Source organism: Lepus europaeus, chromosome 19, assembly GCF_033115175.1.
Source record: "Lepus europaeus isolate LE1 chromosome 19, mLepTim1.pri, whole genome shotgun sequence".
Taxonomy (NCBI): domain Eukaryota; kingdom Metazoa; phylum Chordata; class Mammalia; order Lagomorpha; family Leporidae; genus Lepus; species Lepus europaeus.
In genome coordinates, this window is record NC_084845.1 from 59,358,719 (window position 1) to 59,377,711 (window position 18,993).

The 18,993-nt window shown below is 43.1% G+C and overlaps 1 protein-coding gene across 1 annotated transcript in view; it reads left to right on the forward strand.

Moving 5' to 3' along the window:
• The window catches only part of HYDIN (HYDIN axonemal central pair apparatus protein), a 355,254-nt gene that overhangs the window by 164,188 nt on the left and 172,073 nt on the right, over positions 1 to 18,993 (forward strand). The window contains exons 18-21 of the mRNA XM_062176574.1: positions 5,801 to 6,039; positions 9,489 to 9,762; positions 12,409 to 12,552; positions 15,786 to 15,929. Coding sequence (XP_062032558.1) covers positions 5,801 to 6,039; positions 9,489 to 9,762; positions 12,409 to 12,552; positions 15,786 to 15,929 — 801 coding nt within the window. The remainder of the gene's footprint in view (positions 1 to 5,800; positions 6,040 to 9,488; positions 9,763 to 12,408; positions 12,553 to 15,785; positions 15,930 to 18,993) is intronic.

An 18,993-nucleotide genomic window follows, 5' to 3' on the forward strand; every position in this document is an offset into this window, starting at 1 on the left:
CAAGATGGCGGAATAGGAAGGAAGCACATTGATAGTTCGTCAAGACACACGTTAATATAAGTGGAGATACTGCAGGGTCAAGGAAGAGTAGGGGAAGAAACAGCAGCGGAAACTCTTCCGGAACTAGTGATTCACAGTGGACCTGCGTGGAGAGCGTGGGAGCCGAAGTTTGGGACACCAGCGGCAGACTCAACGCACCAGCGCTGGAACGCGAGGTGAGCCGAACCTCCATAGCCCGAGACACCAGCGGGCAAGCGGAAAGAGGAGGCTAGAGGGAACGAGGCTTGAAACTCCGTTGGGAAAAGTTCACCAGGCTAACCAGAAGAGAGAGAGGAAAAAAAAAAGTGACCGATACGGACACGAGTCTCTCGCTCTCCGCTCACCTCTCAAAGGCGAGCAAGACAAAGAGCAGGCGCCATTTTGGAGATACGTCATAAGCAGGGCGACCTCAGGTCTACACCGGCCCTGAGCCTAGCAGAAAAACCTGACTCTGGGGGGAGGGGTGAAATAACAGGAGATTAGCATCTAACTTGGCAACCCAGTGGGAGACTGCAGGAGAATTGGAGCCCACACTGAGGGCAGCAGAGATTCCCTGTGTGGTCCTTGGGAAAGAGCTTCCAATCTCTGGCTCCTGTGGGTATATCATTTGCCTGCTAACTACCTCCAAGTACGTTCAGCTGTGCGGAATTACTTCCCTTTTGAATCAAAAAAAAAAAAAAAAGAAAGAGAGATTTACCACGCCTAACCTGGGAGTGTCATCTTTGACACACCCTCAGCCCTGAAGAACCAAACACAGCTCTCAGTCCACACTCATCTCAAGCCTCTAAGGCTCCACCGAAAGCAGACAGTCCACTTAATATAGAGCCATAGTGTAACAAGAAAAAACACCACAGTGAAGAAACCAAATATCTCCAACATGCCAAACAACAAACGCAAAAACCAAGCTAACAAGAACAAGGAAGACACTATGACGCCCCAAAATGAAAAAGACACCCCAATGCAAAATTATGAAGATAATGAGATCGAAGAAATACAAGAAGCGGATCTCAAAAAATTGATAAGAACATTAAGAACTTCTCAAAAACAAATTCTTGAACTACAGAAATCCTTCATGGACAAGATAGAAAATCTCTCTCGTGAAAATGAAAAATTAAGGAGGACTCGAAATGAAACAACTAGTGGAACAAGAAACTCTGATAGTGACGAGAAATCATAATGAAATGAAGAATTCAATAGATCAAATGACAAACACATTAGAGAGCCTTAAAAACAGAATGGGTGAAGCAGAAGAGAGAATATCGGACTTAGAAGACAGAGAACAGGAAAGGAAACAGGCAAACCAAAGAAAAGAAGAAGAAATCAGAAATCTAAAAAATATTGTCGGGAATCTACAGGATACTATTAAAAAACCCAACATTCGAGTTCTAGGAGTTCCTGAAGGCATGGAGAGGGAGAAAGAATTAGAAGGCATTTTCAGTGAGATACTAGCAGAGAATTTCCCAGGTTTGGAGAAGGACAGAGGCATCTTAGTACAGGAAGCTCATAGAACCCCTAATAAACATGACCAAAAGAGATCCTCACCACGACATGTTGTAATCAAACTCACCACAGTGAAACACAAAGAAAAGATCCTAAAATGTGCAAGAGAGAAACGTCAGATTACTCTTAGAGGATCTCCAATTAGACTCACAGCAGACTTCTCATCAGAAACCCTACAAGCTAGAAGGGAATGGCGAGACATAGCCCAGGTACTAAGAGAGAACAACTGCCAGCCCAGAATACTATATCCTGCAAAGCTCTCATTTGTGAATGAAGGTGAAATTAAGACTTTTCATAGCAAACAGAAACTGAAAGAATTTGTTGCCACTCATCCTGCCCTGCAAAAGATGCTTAAAGATGTGTTACACACAGAAACACAGAAACATGGTCACCAATATGAAAGAAGGTAAAGGAAGGAAACCTCACAGCAAAAGATCACAGGAAGCTCAATTTCTCTTTGACATAGAATTAAACTCTGATGCTCTGTTAAAGCAATGTGTTAAAGTAATCTATTATGTTCTCTTGATGTCTGTAAAATGCTAATTGTTCAAAAACAGCTGAATTTTTATTAAGAGCTATGGGTTATGTAAATATGTGCTTATTTTCAAAGATTTGAATAATCACCTTGTAACAAGATCAAATTTGGTCTATGAGTTTATAATTTTAAACATGGCGACTTAAAGTCTTTTGTCATCCACAGTTATATATGATTTGCTGCTCATAAAACTAAAGCGTTGTTGGTTCTGTGTGTAGCTGTCCTCCTATGGGTTCCTATGGACTTTTTCCAGCCACTTCCATTGTATTCAGTACTTTGGGATGGCTCTGTAAACAGATGAAGCCAATAATGTATTAACAGTACCAACTGAGAGAAAGTATGGTTAACTGAGGTTACTAAAAAAGCAATTCAAATCAATTGGCAATCTACAAAAAGAGTTAAAGATTTTAAAAGCTATTATTAAAAATGCTATATTGGTCTATTATGCTATGTTATATGTGTGTACATATTGTATGTCCACATGGGGAAATTTTATTAAGAGTCTTATTTTAAATGGCTTATAGATAAGATTGTCCATAAATTTAAGCTGCTAAAATCAATCAAAGATACATTTTAATTTGAGTGACCTGAATCTGTGTATCATATGTTTTAAACTTGTTGGTAGAAAGAAACTAAAAACATTTTATATGGTTGTGCTTAAGTTTGCTGGTTAAACAAACTACACCATGTTAGATATTTAAGAGGTGTTTTCAAATACATGATTCTTAAAATTTATAGAAGGCATTGGACCTTCCGGTAAATGTTTTCTTAAGTTGTTATCTAATGGTTGAAACTGTTTGCTAAGTATTCATGTGATATTGCTATTGTCAGCAAGCGATCTAGGACTTGCTCCCTCATTTCTCTTTTCTAAGCCCAACTTGTTCTTTCATTTCTCTATTCTCTTCAAGGTAGGAAACTAATTCTATTATGAAGGAATCTGTAGGACGCACAATTTAATCTTTAGACCTTATAAAAGAGATGGATAACATTTTTCTGTAATAGCATAGCCAAAATAAGAACTTAAATAATAATCTCATAGCTAGATTCACTTCGCCATCAGCAAAGTATACAGTAAGTAGAAAAAACCTCCCTTTCAGACCAAAGGGAAAGAAAGTTTTAAAGTGAGAATATAATTTTCCTCATGGGCATTGTCTACCTTAGAAAAAGTACTACAGAACATGCCTGTGACTATAGACTTGTAGTTCAGGCCACCGAAGATTAGAGCTGGGACATGGGCACTCCCTTGACTTGCATCCTCTGGTCTGCTTTAACACAAACCAGGAGGAAAAGAAAGCTAGGCATCAGAAGCAATGGGTGGCAGGCCTATTAATGGCTGATCTATACAGTGATCTGCCCTCAAGGAGACCCAACAGGCCAGTCCACTGCAGTGGCTTTCAATGTGGTAAGCCTGGGCTTCAGCAGAAGTCAGCTTGTGAAGAGCCCTGGCAGCTCTGCCAAGAGTTGGATCACTGGAAATGGACCTGCCCTGGAGTCGAAGGATGCCCAGGTCAGAGCCACAGATCTTATTGGCTCCAAGCTGAAAAGCCCTTCACTCAGCCCAACTTCCAAAGTGACCACTGCAGCTGAGGGTGTGGTCAAGTAGGGTCAGCAACATTGCAGGCAGAACTGTAAATTTCCTGTTAGAGATGCCACCTGCCTTTACCTGGCCAGCTCTCCTCCCAGGCCAGCCAAGTAATGAAAGTCAACAGAGTGCCTTCCCCTAGGAGGTTCACACCTCCCTTAGGATATACCCCATGTGAAGAGATAGGTAGGTCTGGGCCTCTTAACTTACAAGGCCTAAAGCCCACCAGATTATTATCAAGCCCCTTCTATCAGGTTCTATTTGCCTTTCAATCAGAAAACTTAATTGTAGCTTAGACAGCACCTTTCTTGGGTCCTCTAATAATGACTGTCCTTTGTTCTAGACCCTGTCTAGCGTACTTGGGCCTCATTCCTTCGTAATCATAACCTCTACTCTACCACCAATGGCTCTATTCCCAACCTGTGTGTACTGATGGTCCTCTTCCCCACTTAATGCTGTATAATTGTTCAAACCTGGTTAATGCCACCCTTAGGATCATTGGTTACTATCCTCACCCTGTCTTTTATGACCTTGTCTAAATATGATCAGAGTCGGCAAACTTGGATGGCTTCCATAGCCTTGGCAACTCATGACGACAGCCTAGGGTGGTTACTGGTGCCATAAACTAGAGTGTCAATTTGTTGGGTCAACAACAGGAGCCACTGTGCACTTGCTCCTCATGTGGGATCTCTGTCCTTAATGTGCTGTACATTTTGATTTGATGCTATAACTAGTACTCAAACAGTATGTTTCACTTTGTGTGTCTATGTGGGTGCAAACTGTTGAAACCTTTATACTAAATTGATCTTCTGTATATAAAGAGAATTGAAAATGAATCTTGATGCAAATGGAAGGGGAGAGGGAGCGGGAGAGGGGAGGGTTGCGGGTGGGAGGGAAGTTATGGGAGGGGAAAGCCACTGTAATCCATAAGCTGTACACTGGAAATTTATATTCATTAAATAAAAGTTAAAAAAAAAAAAAGAAAAGGCAAAAATCCCAGAGCTGATAGTCTAGTGCAAGAGACAGACAGTAAGCATGATAAATATTAAATGATGGATTATGCTAGAAGATGCTGGTGAGGAAAGAATAGAACGAGATAAAGGTGACCAGGAGTGCTGGGGGAGGGTTTGCAATTTGAAACACGATGGTTTGGAGTAGGCATTTGACCTAGTGGTTAAGATGCACTCATCACATATTGGGGTTCCTGGGTTCAATAGTCTTCAGCTTCTGACTCCAGTTCCCTGCAAATGCGAACCCTAGGAGGCAGCCGTGGTGACCTACATGATCAGATTCTTGCCCTGTGGGAGACCTGGATTGAATTCCCAGCTTCTTGCTTCAGCCTCACGCCCAGAGCATTGCAGGCATCTGGGGCATGAGCCAGTGGATGGGAGTTCGCTCTGTTTCTCTCTCTCTCTCCATCTATCCCTCTCTGTGTCTCTATCCCTCTCTGTCTCTCTACCTTCAGAATAAATAAGTAAAAGTTAAGTAAGTAACGAAAATGTGATGGTTATAGAAGGCATCAGTGAGAGATATTATTTTGCCAAAGAACTTAAGGAGGAAGAGAGGTGAGCTGTGAAGATCTAAGCAATTAAAAGCAACAGACTGGTGGGAGTCACTTCCTATCATCTAATTCAAAATAACCTTGGGATTTTAGTTAAGGAAATTCTGTTAATTATTTTGAAACTACAAATCAGGGTGACTCCCTGTATTGTGTTTATTAATTGAAGCTGGCTGTTTCTAAAACATTAGAAACTTTACATTTGAAAGGCATTTCTTTTAAAAATTTCAAATTCCATGGGGAAAAAAGCTACATCTTTTGTTGGTATCTCAGAATTTGGAGATTAGAGCAGATAATTAGTATAAGCTTGTTAGAGAACTGGGCTGTCATCTTGGGAAAGAGATGTAAAGAATCTTCAGAGAGCATTCAAAAGTAGAGTCGCAGGTTTGCTCTTCAGAATCTGATGCCTTTTTTGAAAAAAAAAGAAAAGCCAACAAACATCCAGCTGCTTTGATTCGAAAAAATAATGTTTGTCTCTGATGTTGAATTCCATGGTGCCAGTCATTTGAAGTGTAGAGGGCTTTGACATGTGCAGAATGAAGAGCCAAGAATATCTTCCCTGTTAACTTGCAGTCTTATGTTGCAGGCACACAAAAATTCCCTATGGACAGTTGAACCCACGGAAGGCATGGTTCCCCCAGAAGCGGATTTTCAACTGGCAGTGACCGCCAACCTGAATGATGTAATGACATTCAAAGACACAGTCATCTTGGACATTGAAAATAGCAACACCTATCGGATTCCTGTCCAGGCTTCAGGAATCGGTTCCACCATTGTTTCAGATAAGCCCTTTGCTCCAGAACTCAATTTGGGGGCGCATTTTAGGTAGGGGAATATCGTGAACTGATTTTTAAAGATGTGACATATGTTGCGTAAGCTGAGTTGCACGTCTGCTTTAAGTGACTAGGACTAGCCTCCTTAGCTCCTCTCCCTTTCTGCCCTCCTCTTCCCTCTCCCCATTGGGTGCATCAGCCACAAGAAGGTATGTTCTGGTCATAGCTTGGATGTATCCTCCACCTGCATCCCTCTACCCTAGAGAAGAGATGGCTTGTGGGAAACTTACAGTGTTTCCCTGTGACGAATTCAGAATCTCAACCTCAATTTTCCTCTTCATTTCCAGTATACTGCTAATCCCTCTGCACGAGTGTAGAAAATGTAGGTACGAGTACATCTTAGTGGTAACCTAAGTAGAGTTTATGTAGGAAGGAAAAACAGTATTGTAAATTTATCTTATCAGGTATTACAAAGCCAGCTTCTTCTTTAAAATTATTTTAAATATTAATGTTAATTTCAAGTGTTTTTTTCAAAGATTTATTTATTTATTTCAAAGGTAGAGTTGCAGAGGCAGATAAAGAGAGAGTCTTCCACCCACTGGTTCAGTCCCCAGATGGCTGCAATTGCTGGAGCTGTGCCAATCCAAAGCCAGGAACCAAGAGCTTCTTCTGGGGCTTCTATGGGGATGCAAGGGCTAAGGACTTGGGCCACCTTCCACTGTTTTCCCAGGCCATTGCAGAGTTGGATGGGAAGTGGAACAGCTGGGACTTAAACGGGCACCCATATGAGATTCTGGCACCGCAGGTGGCAGCTTTACCCTCTTCACCACGGTGCTGGCCCCACCAGTAGCTTCTTTTGATGTTACGTCCTTTCCTTGCCTCCCTACCCTAGCACCAACAGTTGAGATGGTTGCATTTGGCTTCACCTGATCCTCTAGGAAAATCTAGGAGGTCTCGATATTTAAATACAAGGAGATACACCAGATATACCACTGAGCAAAACAATGTAAATATGTATATTAGAAGACATGAAGTTTGAGTGCTAAGAATACAGGATATAGGTGGAGGTTCACTCCCGGTTCCTTGTAAGAGTCATCAGTCATCACTAGTGAGCCCTCAGGGTCGGTTAAATTTACACATGACTGTTGCAGTGCTGTGAACAGATGTTAGAAAGGTAGCGCTCCCGCCTTCTGGTGTAACCGACCCTGAAACTGAGCCAGGTGCAGTATGCTTGGAGAAGGTGTGACCGGCCATGATCAGAAGCACTCCCCACAATTTCATGCGTGCCTCCTTTCTTCTGCTCCATCTATAAAACAGGAGACTTGGCTGAAAACACCAGAAACCAACAGTGAATGAACTAACAGACAAGCCAGAGAATTGAACTGCATGTTTTTAGACCACTGTATTTTTTGAGTCATCCATGCATAAAAATTCTCTCTGCCTGTCTCTTGGCCACAAGTTAGGGCATTTTGTTTTTGTTTTTTTGACAGGCAGAGTAGACAGAGAGAGAGACAGAGAGAAAGGTCTTCCTTTTCCATTGGTTCACCCCTCAATAGCCACTGAGGCCGGCGCGCTGCAGCCGGCGCACCGCACTGATCCGAAGCCAGGAGCAAGGTGCTTCTCCTGGTCTTCCATGTGGGTACAGGGCCCAAGCACTTGGGCCATCCTCCACTGCACTCCTGGGCCACAGCAGAGAGCTGGCCTGGAAGAGGGGCAACCAGGACAGAATCTGGCGCCCCAACAGGGACTAGAACCCGGGGTGCCGGGGCCACAGGTGGAGGGTTAGCTTAGTGAGCCGTGGTGCCGGCCAAGTTAGGGCATTTTGTTACTGCATACCGGTGCTTCTGTTTTCAAATTTCTTTAAGTGCACTCAGATACATTATAGAAAATGATATATTGCAAACTAGACCAAATTACATTCCTAGTCTACAAATAGTGTCAAGTGGCCCCTAAAGGATGCTTTGACACTTGTCTGGAATTAAAGGGTTAGCTAACAGTTTTCTAGGAATGTATAAGCAAATGTGGCTTTTAGCTGCTAATTTTCCCTTTGCCTAAATTTATTGTTTGTTTGTTTACATAAAACCATGATGCTTGCATTAGCAGAAGAATCCTCAAAAGCAAGGAGTGGAAAATTTACAGCCCATTCTCTGTTTCTGTAAATAAAGTTTTATTGGCACACAGCCAGTATGTCCATAGCTACTTTCATACTACAACAGAAAGCTGAGTAATTATGATGAGACCAAGTGGCCCAAAAGGCCTGAAATACTTATCATTCAGCTCTTTAGAGAAAGAATTCTCCAACCCTTGCTCTAAAAAAAAAGCAAAAAAACACCTATATGCCACCCCTCTGATTACATATTTTTGGGCAATTCCCTTACATTATCAGGGCTTCTATTTCTTTACGTATTAAATGGGAGTAAATATACTTATGATGATGGAGTTGCTATCATTATTGAAAGATATACTTCGAATAAGTATACCTCATTAATAAGTAGCATATATTATATATTTGCCACAAAAGCTTACCATTAGCTGTGAAGTTAAACTACCAGGAAAAGATACTCCAGTGAGTATGCCCCTTGGACACATATTTATATAAATAGGGTTCAACCTGACAGCTGACAGATATTTCTTCTGATGATTTGTTTGATGCTTCCACCCATCGATTAGCTATAATGTGGCTTCCTAAAGAGGAAGAAATAGGATGAAATCTTAAAGCCTAATAAAACTTTTAAAAAAGAAAACAGTACTAGGGTGAATTGTTTTACCCTGAAAAAACTCAGCTTTTAAAAATCCCGGGGCTGGCACTGTGGCGCAGTGGGTTAACACCCTGGCCTGAAGCACTGGCATCCCATATGGGTGCCAGTTCAAGACCCTGCTGTGTTGGCCAGCGCCATGGCTCAATAGGCTAATCCTCCACCTTGTGGCACCGGTATACCGGATTCTAGTCCCGGTCGGGGCACCGGATTCTGTTAAGACTTAAAGAGTACCCATTGTTTTTCCTCGGACTGTCCTTTGAGATGAGTCTGCCTCACAAGGCACGTCACTCGCTCAGTAGAAATTCAGTCAACACAATTTGAACTCTGCTTCTCCTTCATTAGCTATTTTGCTTTCCTTCCACACCTTAGAACCGTTTCTTGTAAATTAGAGTGTTTATCACATGATCTGTGTCATATGTCCTGCGGTATGTTTGACCTGTTGGGGAAGACTGAGGATAGATGGGGTTGCTTTCCCATCACCCCTGACAGTGGCAACTCTAGGACCAAACTGAGGTTCAAGACTGCAAGTGAATTGGCCCCTTGAGTGGTGTCCACCTGTTCTATCAGTATGGCTGTTCCTAGTGGCATCAGAACCTCGTTTTCTTACATTGTTTAAAATGAATGTCTTACCTTGTTACTCATTTCTAAATCACATCTCAAGGAGTAAATCCCAAGAGTATATAGCGCTGACCAGAACAACCCTCAATTGAGTCCCCCTCAATATCTGCCTCTTCTTTCCTAGCCTGGATCCTCATTATTACCACTTCAAGTTGACCAACAAGGGACGTCGGGTCCAACAGTTGTTCTGGATGAACGATGATTTCTGTCCACAAGACAAGCTGAAACAGAAGGGACAGGTTAAAAAGAGATTTGCTGATGGTCTGCCCCAGCCCCACTGCTCCCAGAAGCCGGGGAATGCACACAGCCCCGTGTTTCAGCTCCACCCCGTCAGGATGGAGCTGCACCCAGGCCAGACAATCGACGTGACACTTGAAGGCTACTCTGCTGTTCCCAGGGTGAGAGGACAACGCATTTGGAAGTGATTTTTCTCCTAAATAAATCTTTGCCATACCACATCTATTTCTTAGAAAAGTCCCTTGGTGTTTATCTGAGAAAGGATGTGTTTCTCAAGAATTTCTAACAGCACTGAGTTGCCATGGCAGCATCCATTGCTTTCAAGGTTCAGCCCCGCTCAGTCTTCTGTTTGTTTCTGTAGCTAGCATGAACCCAACCTTAAAGGGCCTTTTGAAGCAGATTTTCATTCCTATGGTCAGTAACCAGCCAGCAAGTCTCTGGAAGAGGAACAGCCAATTTTTAGCCAAAACAAGTTTTCCCATTAATCCTTAGCAACAGTAATTTAATATTTATTCCAAAATGGTATTTTTATAGACATTCTGGGCCGCCTCTACTATACAGGTATCAGGACACCTCTGGTTTCTTCCATCCCAGGCTGCATCACATTTAAAGATGCCATTTTGGGATGGACATTTGGCCTGGCAGTGGGGTGGGGGTGGAGAACATTTGGCCCATACTCCATATAAGGCCCACAAAATCGTTTTTTCTGGCCCTGTCCCAGAACCGCAGGCAGAACTCAAAATTCAGTAAATCTACAGCAGGCTAAGTTTCAAGTTGATAACTTTGTATCATTCACAAATGGTGTTATAAATATCCAAATGGCCCTTGGCAGAAACAAAGGTTCCCCACCCCCAATTCCTGCATCCTGCATCACAGTGCCCAGCTTTGAGTTCCAACTCTATTCTTGATTCCAGGTTCCTGCTAACACACACCCTAGGAGGCAGCAGGTGATGGCTCAAGTAGTTGGGCTTCTGCTACCCACGTGAGAGGCCTGGATGGAGTTCTCCGCTCAGAACTTTGGCCTGGGCCAGCCCCAGCAATTGCAGGCATTTGGGGAGTTAACCAGTGGATGGGAGCATACACTCTGTCTCACTCACTGTCATGCTCTTGCCCTGTGTGTGTATCTGCCTCTCAGATTAAAAAACAACAAAAAAAAGACACCATCTTTTTATAAATCAATGAAAGAGCCACATTAACCTGCAGCAGCATGCTTGGTTCTCTGCTCTTAATCACTTTACCAACATACATTCTGCTTAAACATTTAAACAGATCCAAACCATGTGTCTGTTTATTTCTGTTTCCTTGTGGGGTTTGGGAATCATCAAAAACCTTAAAGGAGTTTTGAAGTTACTTAAGAGTTTATTCTAGTCTCCAAATGCAGACTCTGAATGAGAAAGGAAGCTTGATTAATTTCCTGCTTTTGTCACCAAAATAGGTGATAATCAATTTTTTCCTCATAAAAGAGGAAGCAATAAGAAATCTATCTTCCAGCACAAAATGAGAAAGCTGACCCACTTCTTCACTTCTACAGGATCACACATTGCACTTTATTTCATTTACACCAGCATTTCTTCACAGTGCATATTCACATAAAACCCATTTTCAGTGAAAAGAAAAAGTTACCTCTGTTTATGGAGCATAGAGTATGTAACGTCCTCTCCTGTGTCTGGGGGATCCAAACACTGTACAAGGCAGTGAGGATGTAGACGAATAGAGCACAGTGCCTTCTCTCCAGACCCATCCAGCCTGTGAGAAGAGCTGATGGTGGTTATGAGTGAGTTGACAGTGTGGTTATCAAGAGTTGACCTTTTTTTTTTTAATTTTTTTTTTTTGTTTGTTTATTTGAAAGGCAGAGTTAGGGAGGGAGGGGGAGAGAGAGAGAGAGATGTCTTCCATCCACTGGTTTACTCCCCAAATGGCCACCATGACAGGCTGTGCCAAACTGAAGCAAGAAGCTGGGAGCTTCTTCAGGGTCTCCCATTTGAGTGCAAGGGCCCAAGCACTTGGGCCATCCTCCGCTACCTTCTCAGATACATTAGCAGGAAGCTGGATCAGAAGTGGAGCAGCCAGGACTTGTCCATATGAGATGCCGACATTGCAGGCAACGGCTTAACCCATTATGCCACAACGTCGGCTCCCATGAGTTGGCCATATTTTTGAAGGCATTAAATCTGAGCTATTTCAGGGACCAAATTCAGCTTAAGCTTTACGAAAAGTCTCCCTGAATATCCTTGTAAATCATGCTACATAATTGAGAAGAGACCTGAATTCATTAGCATCCCAAACCAAATCACTTTTTGGTCCTTTCTTCTTTACAAAACTCTAGCCTTCCTGGGTCCAAGAAATACTAGTTTCTAATGCATAATTTTAAAATACGTTATGTTTGAGAGGCAAAACTTTTCCAACCACAGTTTTTATCTAGTTTGATAAGAAATCACATACCTACCATTGAACTATAAGACTCAGAAAGGATTTTATCTGCCTTGTTCATCACTGTTTTGTATACTCAGCCCCTCCCACAACTCCTGACACATAATAGATCACGTGTGTGTGTGTGTGTGTGTGTGTAAATGGAATGTAAATTGTGCCCTTGAGGCCATTAGAAATAAACACAAATTCCACTGAAGCCATGTTTAACCAACCAGAACACAACTGTGTGACAGCACTCCCTGAAATGCGCTGTCCAGAAAACTGTGCTCTTCTCCTATATCCCCAGGCAGGTAGCTGGGAATAAGTTTGGTCTTGGTGGATCATTAAGTTTTCTGAATTATGGCTGTTCCAAAAGCGCTGGTATATCTCCTCTGCAGATGGTCAGAGAAAAGCTGGTGTGCCACGCCGTCATCGGGACCCAGAAAGGAAAGAGCTTGCTGATGGCCGTGAATATCATCTGTGAGTTTGTTGCACCTGTTATCCAGCTCTCCACCAAGCAGCTCGTTTACCGCCTGGAGAAGGTCGGTTGGGCCGTGCTGGGGAGGGATGGGTGTGCTAGCTGTGGGTCAGCGTGTTCACAGTTTAATTTGGGAAACTAAATTAAGGGCAATTCTGTTACACCCATTATCCAGCTAGTGCTTTTTAAGCTTCAGAAGCCAATACATATTCAACTAAAAATTCTGAACCTAAGCCTCCAATTCTTTGAAATGTAAATTGCTATAGAAATTCTACTTCCATCAACCCTGATGTAGAAAACCACAGTGCACTGAAAATGCATTTTGGTTGGTCATTTAACTAGGTAAAATAAACATCCCAGTAGAGAAAGGATTGGAGAATCATTAATGCTTGTAGCACTAAATCAGAAGTGCTACCACTTATGGATCTGTGTGTGCTGGTCGTCAGGCCATATTCATTATACACATTTTTCTGTTTTTCCCACAATACCCTGCACAGTGGGTTCCCTTCTCCCGTGATACACAGAAGGAAACTGAGCTATGATCTAAGCTGCGTAGAATATCTAGCACTCCTGGAGAATAAACAATTGACTGAAATTGTTGGATTCAATTACTTTAATGTCTGTGGATGTCTATGTCCGTGACTTTCTATGACTTTCAAAGCCTGGAAATCAGGAGACAGGGGAGAGATGAGAATGGATGCTGCTCAAGGCCAGGGCCAGAAGGACAGGGAGGCAGAGATGTCACAGGAGGCCATGAAGCGCTCCCAAGCAGATTTCCATGCTAGAATTATTTATCGTTCAAAACAGACACATGTGGAATGTCTGTTCGGAGTCAGGGGCTGTGTTGGTGCTGAAAATCTGGTGAATCAGACTGAGATATTCAAAGCTCAGAGGCTGGTTGAGATTCCAGACCGCTAACAGATTATCCATATACCGTTGTTTCAATTGCAATGATAAACAGTGCTACAAAGAAGATACGAAAGGTGGTATGGAAGCTCATCTCAGGAGCTGTGTCCTTCTTTGTAGTTGTGGACAGATTCCTTGAGCAAAGTGCCTCAAGCAGAGAATTGAAATAAAAATAGAAGTTAATCTGTGATGAGGGAGGAGGAAAGAATTTTTGGCAGAAGGAACAGCTCAGTCAGAGGACCAGAGGCAGGAAAGGACATGGTCAGAATAAGGAACCGAAAGGGCCCCTCAGACAGGGACTGTGCCAAGACTGGCCAGAGGTCCCTCCTCAGAGGGGGGCAGGGAGCAGACGTGGGGCATGCCTGGGAGGCCTGTTGGGAACTTTGACTTTCCTCCTGGTAGCCATTGGAGGGATTCAGGGAAACGAGTGACGTGGTCAGATTGACTCATTTGGAGAGTTAGGCCGGCTGCTGGGAGGAATCTTCATTCAGGTTTATCATGTACCAGGCTCTGTGTCAGGTGCCCAAGATGCAAGAGTGGGAATAATCCCTTCCAAATAAATCTCACAGCCTACTGGGAAGACCAAGCATTAATTATGGAAGCCGTTGTCCCATGATGTGGTCTGTGTTGGCACAGCAAAGTACTGAGCATGGTGGCGCCTAACCACCCGTGGGAGAATCAACTGGGGTTCCTTGCTTTACCCGGAGGTCTGCAGGAGGATGTTCAAGACCATGTGTTCTGGCCAAGGATCCCACACTATTTTGTTCATTAAAACAAATGGCTGTCCACTGAACGCCACCATGAATGAGGTGCTGCTGAGAGATGAATAAGGGAGCTTATTCGTTGAATAGAGGAGACGAGATGTGCAAGTTCAATTCAAATCAACCAAGAACTTTGGGGGCACCTGCAGCATATCAGGCAGCTCCAAAACCCAAGTCACAGCAAAGACCCTGGCTTATCGGGCTGGTGGAGAAGGTGACCCCGAAGAAGCAGAGTGAGAGTTTCAGTGACAGGAAGCTGAACTAACACAGTGAACCTGAAGCTAACCAGCCCCGTGAGATGCGGCCAAAGAAAATACCACAAGAGTCCCCACTACCACCACTGAGTCTCATCGCTCTGTTTTAAATTCTTCTTTCTTAAGTAATCACGAATGGTATTATTGGCAACAGCTGCACTGAACTTGGTGACATATTTTCTTTGAATGCAGCTGTTCAGAGAAGACTCAGTGAATATTGATTGAATATCAATATTCACATATTGTCTGGGCAAGACATTATATGTTAAATATGTGGCTTAGTTTCTTATTAGATTTTCTCAGCCAGTAAACCCTCATAAAAATGTGGGTGTGGTGCTCCTTTTCCTCTCGTTCTAGCCTTGTGTCTTTTGGAGGAAAAAATATACTTATGCTCAAATGTCTATTATTTGAGTTTGTCAGCAGATTAAAATACGCATATATTTTGAATCTGGCAGTAACTTCTTATTGAGTTAAAAAATGGCTTGAGTCACAACTCCCCGTTTATTTGTTTTCTCCATTTTCTTCTTTCCCCAAACGCCAGAAGCTTGAACTCCATCGTGGCACGGTGCCTTTCATGGTTCCTTTCCTGCCCACGGTTAATCCCATCAGGGACGACAGAGTGCAACTTCACTTCCCAGCATGTGCAAGAGACCTGTTAGGGCTCAGTATTCAGAATTAATGCTGTGATACCTGGTTATACATTCCGTCTCCTCGCTTCTGGCTCAAGGCAGTGCATCTCATTTGGTACATCAGAATGTCACGGCACGAGCCCTGACTATGGAAAGACTGTTTCTCTAATGGTTTCCTCAAAGTTGATCTGCTTTATGACTGTCTGGCCATTCAGAAGCCACGGAGATGAAGCCACATCCCTGTGGGACTGAAAAGGTCAGCTGAAAGCGTCCTGGACTTTCAGTGGCAGATTCTATCTGCTGATACTTGGGGAGACAACCCAGAGAGAAGGGGTCATTTTAAAATAGAATGGCTTCTCCAGGCTCCAGCTCCATCTCATCACTGAACTCTGAATGGTCTCTTGCCAAAACCAACCAAGTGTGGCCTCTTCACTTCAAAGCCATCTGCAGTGACGCTGCAGCCTTCGGGGAAGGTCACTGTTCTCTGGGTCGTGCAGTCACTTTTCAGTAGTCCACCATACATCAGTCCACATAACTTATCTAAAACTCTGCAAGGGGGAAAGAAAGCATTTAGGGGCGTGTGTGTGTGTGTGTGTGTGTGTGTGGAGAGAGAGAGAGAGAGAGAGAGAGAAAAGGAAAGCACATGTGCACCATGCTGTTGTTTAACAGTGAATACGAAACTTCTGTTGCCAAAGCTTTCCATGTTTCCTGCAACTTGGTCTGCTTCCTCTTTTCCTCCTTCCCCAGAAGCCCAACACTATCCTGGAACCTGATTACCAGCCTGTGGTCATAAAGAACGTCTCCACCCTGCCCGTGAACGTGTTGCTGTCAACAAGCGGACCCTTCTTTCTGTGTGAGAGTGACAAGTCCCTGCTGCCCGTCACCCCTGAGGTAACTGACAAGGGCTGGCCGAAGTCCCTGAGGGGTCATGTGTGGGAGAGTGGGAGGGGAGGATTGGAACACATTGCCTAACTGCAGTCCAGGAAAATCTAAAGGAGCCAGGAAGCCTCGAGGACAGACTACAGAACATTTAAAATCAGTAATAAACAAATTCCGATAACACTGTCATTGATGGGCACTTCCAGCTCGTTACAATCCTGTCACTCCTGCCCATTACAAACAAGTTAATCTATAGAAAGCAGTAACTTCCTACCGATGGTAATAAAAACTTAAAAATTTTCCATTTTATATTTTTATATATTTATACATATTTCTCATGAGTGTGTGTGTATGTGTCTCTCTCTGCCTTTCAAATAAAATGGAAAAAATTTTCCAAAAAAATGTCACACTCAGGGCCGGCACCGTGGCTCATTTGGTTAATCCTCCACCTGCAGCACCAGCATCCCATATGGGTGCCAGTTCTAGTCCCAGCTGCTCCTCTTCCAGTCCAGCTCTCTGCTGTGGCCTGGGAAAGCAGTGGAGGATGGCCCAGGTGCTTGGGACCCTGCACTCGCATGGGAGACCAGGAGGAGGCTTCTGGCTCCTGACTTCGGACCAGTGCAGCTCCAGCCTTTGCAGCCATTTGGGGAGTGAACCAATGGAAGGAAGATATCTCTCTCTCTCTCTCTCTCTCTCTCTCTCTCTCTGTAACTCTACCTATCAAATAAATAAATAAAATCTTTTAAAAAAAAGTCACACTCAACAAGATGAGGGGTTAGCCAAGCCCTTACCAGCAAGCCCAGCTCCAGCCACTGAGAAACCGGAACCAGGACAAGGCAGGAAGCAATGAGCTCACCCTGGGCTGGTCTGCATATATTTCTCATGAGTGTGTGTGTATGTATGTGTGTGTGTGTGTGTATATATATATATATATATATATATATATATTTCTCATGAGTGTGTATATATATATGATATATATTTCTCATGAGTATGTGTGCATGTGTCTCTCTGTGCCTTTCAAATAGTTTTTGAAAGAACTGCTGTTTCTTGCACTAATTCTGCAGTAGTGTCTCAACATATAACTTTAATAAAAACACACATAATTTTTAAAAATAGCCTCTACAATTAAACAAGGAAAATAACCACAATTCAACAGAAAAATAGGCAAAGGAAATACAGAGTTAACAGAAAAATAAATATGTGGAAATATGCTCAACTTTATTCAAATTAAAGACACATTTAAATTGTGAAATACCTTCTTTAACCTTTCAAAAACTGAGCCATGCTCCATGTCAGGGAGGACAGGTGGAAACAGGCACTCTCCTACCATGTTGGGTAGTGTGCATTGGAAGTCAGTATGGCATAACTATCAATATTTAAAATATCCACAGCCTTTGATCTAGAAGTTCCTCTCCCAGAAATTTATCCTACAGACATAGCAAAATGTACAAGATGGCATAGTCATGGAGACAGAAGCAGAATTATCTGATGGACTAAAACACAGCTGCTAACATGATTGCCGCAGCTCTGTAAACATGACATTAAGTGATCTCCTGTGAGAGAAGTGAAATGTGGGATGGTGTGCTATCATATGGTACAAGTGAAAGAATACACGTGCAGATGTGATTCCTTATCCATCAAATACCTCTACACAGACAGAGAAGACACTGGTAACCTTGGCTACATTAGGCTAGGGAAACTGGTCAGCTCGGGTAGGAGCTGGAGAGTTGGACCCAAGGATGACTTGCTTTTTGTTGTTCTGACTGTTCAGAGTTTAAGTGGAATGTGTTTAAAATGTTTCTAAATGTAGTCGTGCTTTCTCTGAATCAGAAATGACTGTATTCAACAGTGAGAGAGTCCTAGAGAAGTTAACAAGGCTTATCACTAACAACGGAACTCTATGGCATCTAAGCAGAAGAGACGTACAAAGAGAGAGTGGCTACTAACCCCTGCCTTCCCCACAATCACACTTGATACCAGATGACAACAGAGCAACGGCTGCAGAACTCTGAGGAAAAAGAAAGTGTGACCCAAGAATTCGATCACCAGCCAAAAATGTCCTCTGCGTATGACGATAAGAAGCAGGCGCCCTCGGGGTGCAGGACTTGTGGAATAAGAATGCATATGCTCTTGTTAAAAAGCCAATTTGTTAATGAAATATCATCCAGAAAAAAGGCAGAAAAACTGGGGAAAGGCTGATCGGGAATGCTCCGTCTGTTTAACTCTTGAACTGAGACCACGCAGCTGCGGCAGTTAGGACTACAGAGAGAAGTGTTTTCAGCCCCAACTTGGTCAGTTCACTGTAGCCAACAGCAGTCAGGAGGCAGGGAAGCACAGGCATGCGATCATGTCTTTTACATCCAGGCATCAATAAGTTCGTGTCTAGAGTTGAGTCTGGTCAATGTTGAACCATTTTTTTTCTGGATTATAAAGACAATGGTAATAACTAGCACTTGCACCAGAATACCAGGCACTATATGCAAGGCACCACCCTGAAACGTGTCACAGGTTTTGAATAGATTTCTAATTTTTTTCTTCGTACTCTTGTTTTTTTTTTTTCATAAGATTTATTTACCTATTTGAAAGAGTTACAGAGAGAGAAAGAGGGGGAGACAGAGATCGAGAGAGATCTTCCATCTTCTGGTTCTCTCCCAATATGGCTGCAACAGCCAAGGCTAAGTTAGACTGAAGCGGGAGCCAGGAGCTTTTTCCAGGTCTCCCACATTAGTATCAGGGGCCCAAGCACTTGGGCTATCCTCTGCTGCTTTCCCAGACCATTGGCAGGGAGCTGGCTTAGAAGTGGAGCAGCAGGGACACAAACCAGCACACATATGAGATGCTGGCATTGCAGGCGGTACTTTACCTGCTTTACCACAACACTGGCCCCTCTTTGTATTTTTATATATAATGTGAATGTTTGTAGATGTGTATCATTTCTACAAAACAAGGCTATTCTACTGGAGAAAAATTGTAAGTCAATTTTCAAAGACATTTAAACACCAAGTACTGCGGTATCAAGGGCTGAAGATGTCATGGTCTGCAAGAACGGGTTCTACATTGTGGCAGCCTCATG